Below are 9,601 nucleotides of genomic sequence, written 5' to 3' on the forward strand. Positions count from 1 at the left end.
CACAGCACTGTGTGGAGCGGCTGCGTATACGTCCCGCTCTCCCCTCCCGTGTCCTCCTCTCTGGTGAGCAGCTTCTCCACTGGATCTGCAGGTCCTCAGTAAAGTGGGTGGAGGTTATGCCAACAACTGCCAAGCTGAGTTAATAACCACGGGATGACAGAAAAACACAGCTCATGCTAGTTTGTTTATAATTAAGGATTTAGTTATCTGAAACTATCTTTTTGTTGGCCTGATATTTAACTCATTTCTTATTATTGTTTTGCCCCTTTAATCATCAAAATAGGAAAATTAATTGAGTTTTAAAGCAGCAGTACAGTGATAGGCAGAGACAAGATCATAGGTTTTGCGTTGCTATATCCAGACATGCTTTGAATGTGTGATTGTCATTTTATTTTATGTAAGTTTTTATTTTGTAGACTAATAAAGTAAGATCATTAAAAATCATTTAAAACATTGTTCAAGGGTTATTAAACCTGCGTATTTAAAGTGTGAACCACCCTGCAGAAACTGGCTTTGTGCTGTGTACTTACGAGACGGGAACTGTTTAAACCACTATTGTTTCAAACCGGACGCTTAATGTTGTGGCACTGTCCTTCACTCCAAGAAATGCCGACTATTATTGTAGGTAAGGTGAAAGTGAAATAGTTAATAGAGAAAGGTGTAGACAGTGAAACTGGGTGTTATTTTACGAGATATCGTTGTGTTTGTAGCCGTCAAACGCGGAGGTGTACCGTTCATGTCATGGCTGATGTCCGGTCACCTGTCCTCGCTGAATAAAGTGAAAGTCAGAGACGGTCAGAGTCACCTGGACTGAACACAGTGGCGTTAAGATGAAGAGGTTATTTCGGTCGGTGGTCATCCTCATCATCGTCCGTCCTCCTGTAACTTCACGGTGTTGCTGTTTAAAGCTGTTTAAGTCGACAAGTGACTGAAAGATGTTAATGCTATTAAAGAGTCACGATGTTGTTAATCATTGATTAAAATAATGTTTACAATAATAGCGCAATATATGTTAAGTAACTACTATAACAGTGAAAGCTTAATTGACCGATTTTTCAGAATTTTAGAAAAATCCCCAGCCTGGAGAAGTCATTTCTGTTGAAGTCAGGGGCATTTTCAAGCTTTTTCTTTCTACCAGTTGGAGCCATTTCAAATAGATGCATCTAGAGAATTCCTTGAGTAACTTTAAGTATTCGGGTAAATATCCGTTACTGTGATGGAAATCTGTGAAATCTGTAGCAAAGGTCAATATAAAACACCCAGGCCTTGAAATTGGGAACACTGATTTCCACATATGAGGTGTACTCTGTACCATGAAACTATTCAAATCATAATTTCTTGAAGATCAAATCAAAATCAGTTCTTTATGCTAATATGTCATTATTGTTGATGAATTCTCAACCATAGTTTTATAGAAAAAAATATTGTTATTTTCAATTCCAGTTGTAGTTGTTATTTATTTGCATTCCTTAAATAAAAAAAAGTAGTTTTAGTGTGTGAATGTTCCATAATTTCTCTGACTTGGCTCATAGGAAAACATGAATTGGTTTTGTATTGCCTGTTTAATAATAATATATTTTTCGTCATGTTTTCTTGTTTTTATGACAAAAAACAAGTTATTGTGATATTCCAAAAATATAAAACCACCTAAAAAAATCTAGAAAGGCTTTTGTCTTGTAGTCTAAAACTTGTGGTGGTGTTCAGCCCCCCTTCCCATAAATAATTTTTAGAAGGAGTCATATGTTTAGTTTAATATTAGTTTAATTCATATGTTCAGACAGCATTCATGATCCCAGAGTGTATATTCTTGTAGTTTAAAGTATTTGGTCAGCTGACATGGATTGACCCATAAATCATTAACTATATAGAGTACAAAGGTTAATGTTCATTGTGTGTTTGTCTCAGACTGCCGTGTGAATGAGATTGATCCTTTATGAGTTATATTTTTTGCATTGCCACCACCCTTTCTTGGATGTTATAGTCCCTGCTGTTACTGCTCTACCATGTGGTGAAGCAACCTGTCAGAAAGCTCTGAGTGGTGTCCCAGTACAAGTCCCTGAGGATTAAAGGCCTCAGGTCAAAAGCCATTCAGAGCTTTTTTATAAGAGTGGTTGTGTTACTAGCCTCAGGTATTTGAAATTGTCCAGCGTCTGCGGTTTCACAGCGTGTTTTTCAGGACTCTACTTATTTTGAAATAATACATTCAAAAATGTATCTCACAAAATGGGTCAAAACTTCTCAGTTAAAGCATTTTCTTATTTATTCACAACATTTTACACGTCAAACCAACACCATTTGAAACTGTCTGATAGTGTCTGAGGCTGATGTCACTGTCACAGCTCTTGCACGCTGCAATATTAAATAGCATTGTCTATGCTTAGATACTAAGGTTGCAGACGCACTATCTAACACAGCGTGCTTGTTTACTGTAAATACCAGGCTGATAAGAAATCTCAGTGCAGCCAGTGTAAAAATGCCACGTTAAAATGTCAGCCAACACAGTGAAAGAAGGCCCGTTTCTCTGACAACAACCGATCCAACTGCCTAATTAATGATCTGAAGAAAATGTCGATGTCTCACTAAAAATTTCATTATCATCATTCACGGGTTCAATTTCTTATACGCTGGTGACAGATGTGCTAAAGTCCTGTGTGTTTTTTGAGTGATGCCACATGGTCTCACTCCCTTTCTTCCTCTATCCCAGATGTGTTCTGCTACCAAACTTTGGCACTGAGTGAAACGGTGCTCAGTAGTACTGATGTAATTCAGCCAGTGACTGTCTGTATCTGAGTGATTCCTGTAATTATTTTGGGAATAATATATGAAAAATTCAAACACTGGTGGAACCAGATCATCTTCTTTGTTCCTTAATTAAACAGTTATTTATTTTATCAAGCTGACCACATCAGTGCGCTTGTTTTGTATTCGTAACCATCAACCAGCAAATCTACAAAAACCCAAAACTAGTGGTTAATCAGATGGTTAATTGTCACAGAATCCCTGGTGATCAAAGTTAATTGGCTTTATGACTTTGTGTGTTGCTTCATCAAACTAAGCGCAAATGTTTTTCACTTCAACCCACAGATATTCACTATGAGCAGATAAGATACTGACGATGGAGCCGTAATGAGCTTCTAACTGTGGAGCGTATAAACAACTAAAAGTCAAACATGCTGCCAGGATGTATAACCGCTACTTGCCACTATTTGAAGTGGACTTTGCCTCACTGGAAACCTGCCTTTTCCTTAACTTATTGTCCATTGGAGCCAGGGCAATGGATTTTAAGACAGGCAGGTCTGAGAAAGGCTCATAGCTGGACTACAGCACCTTCATCAAGGCTAAACCAGAAGCCGGTGTTTGCCAGAGCTCCAGTGTATGGAGAAAAGCTTGCAGTCATAGACAGCAGTGGTAGCCACAGCTACAAGCAGCTGTACTGCCGCAGTTTAGGTCTTGCAAATAGAATCGGTACAGCTCTGAACTCAGACTTTGGAGGTCTGGAAGGAAAACGCGTCTCCTTCCTGTGTGCTAATGACGCCTCCTATACAGTAGCACAGTGGGCCACTTGGATGAGTGGTGGGACGGCGGTGCCACTCTACCGAAAACACCCACCGGCAGAACTGGAGTACATCATTTCTGATTCCCAGACTTCGCTGCTACTGGCAGCGGACCCCTACACTGAAACCCTCGAACCTCTGGCACAGAAGCTCGGGCTGCCGTGTCTGAAGCTGCCCCCTACTTCTGACCTGGATGCTTTATGTGAGGAAGACGCACAGGAGAAGGAGACAGCCATCACAGACTGGGCTGATCTACCAGCTATGATCATCTACACCAGTGGAACAACAGGGCGACCCAAAGGGGTTCTGCATACACACGGCAGCGTCCAAGCAATGGTAAATTATGTCTATTAATTACACTGGAGCCAAAGTAAATTAAGCTATTAGCTTTTTTTTTTATCATAGGGTTATGGGTCTCTTAAATTAGACCTTTTAACAGTGCATTCATGGTTTGCTGTAAGCTATGTGAATGTACAACTAAAATCAGTTTATGTCAGTTATTTATTAAATGTTTAGGTTTTATTTGTGTTCTTCTAATGTATAAGTCCTTAATAACAGTATTCGATAAAAAATAAGTCCTATCTTATTGTAAGATTTCATAATTGTTGCTTGGAAAGATTATTTTTATAAGGAATGAAGGTTTTTGCTGGATTTCTGTTTACATTTTTTTCTTTTGTAAAGTCAGTTTTATTTATACAACTGAAAATTTTAAACAAAGAAAAGGTTAATTAAGCTTCATTTATTGGGAAAAAAATAAATTTGACGGAAGGGCTGACAAATAATTTTGTTTGGCATTAAACTACAGAAGTGCATCTGTTTAAATCATTTGATGTTTTTGGCCATCAATGTGACTTCATAGAAAATTAAAGTTCCTGTGAGGGGGGGAGACGTGAAGGTAAATTTCTGTTTACGTTATTTTGTACAGGCAACCAGATTCAGTGTTCTACATGCATGTTGGCGATGCTCATGTACACAAGTGTCAGAATTAATTTAATGATTCAAAGAGTCATAACACAAGCCAGCAGCCATGTACGACCAGGAGACGTCTTTTGTTTTTTGCCCTGATGACATTTAGTACTCTGACACTGTTCATGATGCTCATCTCTTTAAATACCATTATGCACAATATGTTGGACACAGCGCACCTTAGTGATCACATTCACTGCAGGCATTTTTTTTTTCAAAAAAACCTGACGTTACCTCTCAAAAAATAAAAAAACAAAAAAAACAGACAGACTCACTTAATTATTCACTCACTCAGTTTTCCAGACCGACCAGATTCAAGTGAAGTTCTGCCTCCTTTTAGAGTGATTTAATTTTCCACACTGCCAGGCATGTAGGTCAGTTTCACTTAAAATTGCACAGAAAAACTTCAGGAGATCTTTAATGGCATAAATTAGTGATTATTCAGGAAGCACAGTGGGGAAAAAACGAGGGTGATGCTAATCAGGGAATATGTCTCCTGGGGGTGTCTAAACAGTTCTTTAATTTAAGAAGAAAATCATAGATACAGTTTATAGATCTGCATGTGTTAGTTTTGTGATGTTCTCACTGAGATTTGTGTCAATATAACCAATAATAGATAAGCTGAATATGAAGTTAGATGGGGTTTTTTTACCTATATTTAAGTCCTTGAAACATTTTAACAAAATTAATAAATAATAATACTTTTATTGGTGGCATAGTTTAAAAATTATGTGTGTGTATTGTTTACATGACCGTGGCCATTTCTATGTAATGCTAAGCAGGTCCTTAGTCTGATGGTTTCATTACTAGAGTGATTGTAGGAAATGTTTTTGCCTTTCAGCGTTGAAGCATCATATAAGAAAAAGATTTGTTCAAATGAAATTTTTTGAGCAAATCAAACTAAAAAGAGAATTATGGAAAGTGTAAAGTACTAATCATTTTTATAGTAAAGTTAATAGACTAAAAAACTAGATGCTTTTCCTTTTTTCAGAATTTAATATTAATAAAGCTCAACACCGGTGTTATGTCTGTTTGTCCACTTATATTTGAGTCACTGAAAATGGGGGATTGCATTACATTTAAAGATGAAAATCTGCACTTCAGTCTCATTTGTGGTCATCTGTGGCGATGTGAATAGACAAAAATTATAAAATTGTGTCAGTGTCAAAGAACTTATGGACCTAACTGTATATGTTGGACTTGCACTGATGTTTAAGCTACCCTTAATTAAGAGCAGCAGAGCATCGATGATAAACTTTAGAATATGTTGTTCTTTTTTGTGTTTTGTTTGCCCAGCACAGGGGGAGAAATTACTGTTGATGAGGTGTTTACAGATTTCTACACCAGCAGCCACCTCAGTGGAGTGGAGTGGGGTTCGGTTATAATGATTTTTAGTATTATTGTGCTTTTTGGCTGTAACCAGTTTCACAGGGATCTCTTGACTTTGTCGGACCTCATACGTGGACAGGTGGCAATTAGCTGGGAGCCAAAAGTTCAGCAAGTAAACAACATCACAAAAAATACAGTAAATCAGACACGTAATTCTATGTTATTTTTAATAAAATACCTTTTTAAAAGTTATTTTTCCCAATTTTAATGCAGTAAACAAAACAAATACAATAAAAGGGATCAAGATCAAGGTTGTTAAAACACAGGGATCCTGATACTCCTGCTACTAACAGCAACATGTATGCTGAGGATAAAACCTTTCATTTGAACCTCGCTGTTGTTGGTCTCCTCTCGTATAGCGCACTGTGACAATGGGGAAGAATTCAAATAAGTTACAAAAATCAATTTTGCCATCTGGAAGTGCACCAAACGACAGCTTAGGGGAGATCATTGTAACAAATGTCTGTAGCAGTGAAAGCTGACTGAGGTAATTTATTGTAAAGACAATATGACATCTTAACAACCCACTCCGGCCCACCCCTCAGGTCCAGTGTCTGGTTTCAGAATGGGCGTGGTCCAGAGATGATGTCATCCTGCACACCTTGCCTCTCCACCACGTTCATGGCGTCGTTAACAAGCTGCTGTGCCCACTCTGGGTGGGCGCCACCTGTGTCATGCTTCCCGAATTCCATCCTCAGAAGGTCAGAGATGCACTCTTCTTCTTCTTCTGTCTCTCGGCACAGTACACAGTGTCTTTTATTATCCCCCGTGAACAAAAGTGGCTTTTTTTAGGGTTCCATCTAACTTAATCATAAGGCAAAGACAGTTTTCAGATTGAGAGGTCGTCTGCAGACAACCCTGATGGATTAAAAAAGACCATTACCTCTTTCCACATGAATCCCTCTTTCTCAGTTGGTGCTTCCCTTTCCCTTTGCTCTTTTGTTCTTGCTCCTCTCTTCTCGCTTCATCTCCTCTCCGTCTGCATCTCCCTCTCTTTCCCCCTCTCACACTGTCAAAACTAAGTGTTTGGGGCTCAGTGATGAATTGCCCTGTGTGGCTTTGTATCTGACCAATGCCGACACACGGCAGGGGCTTAAGCAGCAGATCAGTCGATGAGCTGACATTGAAGGATGATAGTGCTTGTTTGGCCCTGAGAAGGGAGGGGAAGATGGGGTGCTAAGTGTGTGTATATAAGTGTAGCTGTATTGAAGTGTAAAAGCACAATTTTTAATGTATGTGTGTGTGTGCCTTTCTGTTTTTTGCTCTCTTTGTTTGTACGTCAGGAAGTCTACCACTTCATGACACTTAAGGTGAATGAAAAAGAAACGACCTTAAAGAAAATGTGTATCTGTCAACATGGGTATTGCTAGACTAATATAGCTATCAGTATTCAACTGTTATCCCTGACCTTGTGTGCCAAACCACAAAACCCCTTCTCTCATCTTCAGAGAAAAAAAAGAGCCTTTATACTCCTCCTCCTGAAGTTACAGTACATTGATGAAGTGATCGATCGTCTTCTATCCCCTAAGATCTCTGAAGGGTACCCTAGGCAGCAGAGGCCAGCATTGATTTCTTTTTCTTCTGATTTTGCCTGGAGATAGTGTCGGGAATTTTCAGTGCAGGAATTGTGATCAAGTAAATCACAGATAAGTCTTTTTCAAGTGTACTGTATTAGACTGACGGGAGCAGATAGCGTTCCTGGGTTTCAAACAGCGTTGCTCGGATTTTTTTTCTTTTTTAAATTTATTTGATTTCTTATTGACTGCTTCATCACAGCAACTACTCAAATGTAATATTACTGTCATTGTTTTTCCTCAAGAGGGATGGCTAAGGCATCAATTTTTAAATTCTAACAGGCAAGGGCATTTTTTTAAGTAGCCTGATTGATGGGAATGCTGCTTGGAAATACTCACAACTGCCTGTTCTGTAATTCAAAGTGAAATTGACATTTTAAAAATAATGTTTCATACACTAGTTGTCTAGTTCAGACAGATAAAGCATTTTGAAAGTGTTTGGCTGTAAGAATCCATATGCCACTCTGTATAGCAGGGTGCTCTCTGTTACAGTCAGCCTTCTCTAGGAAGAGTCAACAATTAGGATAAGTCTTATATAAGAACTGATACTACTTATCAACGTCAATAGCAGGAACTTTTATTATCTGCTAATTCAGACACACTGGCAACCTGAACACTGATGTTTTTCACCTCTGCTTCACATGAAGCATTTACGACACCGATAATGTGACACTGCTGTCAAGGACTGTGGTAATCTGCCTACAGCTGAAGCTATTATCCACGAGGAATATAAAAAAGCTGTCTGTTTGTAGGAACCTGTAAACACTAATTAAAAACTTAACTAACTACATAGCTGATACTACTATGTTAATGACTTGGCTATTAAAACAAGGTCTACTCCACTGTAAGGTATTCTTGCTCAAACATTAAAACACGATGCAGTTGCTTCTCTAAGATCACTGCTGATGTCTTCCCACCTTGGCATTGTGTTAACACACATCTGAATGCTCCAGACCAGCAAGCTACCAAAATTTCTGCTTAATCAAGTGCATTTGATTAGCAGCATCTGGCTGCTACTTACGCTCTTAATTCCTGTGGTTTTGTAAGGCTGTGCTTAGTTTTTCACACACTGATTCTGCTGTTTGGTTTTGTTTTTTTGTTTTTTTAAATGAAACAGTGGAAGATCACTTAATGTTGCTCATCTGAGGTTTTATTTACCCAAATTTTAGATCCACTAAGGACCAGATTATTTTAAATGTTTTCCCAGTACGTAAAACTTTAAAACTGAAAGATGTGTTCTTTACTGAGACAGACGAGCTGAGTGAACTTATCTGACAGTTTTTAGGAATCAGCACTGCTGGCACATTGACATTCAACAATCGGGCCTTCTCGGGAAGAACTGTTTTCGGGTCTTACGTTGAGTGCAGGGCACATGAAGTTGTTTAGGATGCAGGCCATAGCTCTCGGTTCTCACCGCATCCTGTCCCCTAGGTGGAGGCCAGCTCTTTGACGGACATAAATTGCCTTCCTCTCCCGCCTAGAGTGGGCTTGGTGGGAGCGCTTCACTGCACTTGATAGACACCACCCAGTATGGTCAGGGCACGCTCAGCTAATCATCCTTTTCTCTCTTCAAACTTTTATTCTGTATCTCTTCGCGTGAACCGCAGGTTACTTGCAATTTTTAGATCGGCCTGTAACGCTACTCTGGGAGACTGGATTGGGATTTGATTAAATTGTACTGTTGGCATGTCTTAATCATCTTAGCTGTATTTGTCTGTGTGTTTGACTTGTGTTTTTATTAGAGGCAGAGGAAGTGATTGGAAGATAGTTTAGTAGATAATAGATTGGGTGAGTCTGTGATGTGAGGGTCACACAAAAGAGAAGTGGAAGGAAGAGTTTAGAAATTGCTGGCACATTAAGAAGGATGTGGTGTTACTTCAGGTGAGCGCAATGATGGGACAGAGTGCATTTTTCTGTGTGTGAGTATGTGTCTAGGTGTGTATGTGTCTGAGAGAGAGAGAGACTGCAGAGGCAGTGAAGCAGGAAATTACGAAATGGAGAGAGAAGGTAAGTGAATGTGAGATAGGGGGGTGAGAGACGGGGGGGGGGGGCACAGGAAGTACCACTGAGACGGCATACTTGATCACATGTACAAACATCGAAACACAATTTAACATT

At 39.1% G+C, this 9,601-nt stretch overlaps 1 protein-coding gene across 3 annotated transcripts in view; it reads left to right on the forward strand.

Annotated features, from left to right (window-relative positions):
• Positions 1-536: 536 nt before the first annotated feature.
• The window catches only part of acsf3 (acyl-CoA synthetase family member 3), a 38,588-nt gene continuing 29,523 nt past the window's right edge, over positions 537-9,601 (forward strand). The window contains exons 1-3 of one of the 3 annotated variants that reach the window (XM_005937183.3): positions 537-625; positions 3,085-3,890; positions 6,455-6,610. In XM_005937183.3, coding sequence (XP_005937245.1) covers positions 3,171-3,890; positions 6,455-6,610 — 876 coding nt within the window. In that variant the 5' untranslated portion in view covers positions 537-625; positions 3,085-3,170. The other 2 variants (XM_005937184.3, XM_042221004.1) reach the window with 2 other exon arrangements.

The sequence above is a fragment of the Haplochromis burtoni genome, unplaced genomic scaffold (genome assembly GCF_018398535.1).
Source record: "Haplochromis burtoni strain Fernald_Lab_line unplaced genomic scaffold, NCSU_Asbu1 Contig_59, whole genome shotgun sequence".
In the NCBI taxonomy this organism is placed as follows: domain Eukaryota; kingdom Metazoa; phylum Chordata; class Actinopteri; order Cichliformes; family Cichlidae; genus Haplochromis; species Haplochromis burtoni.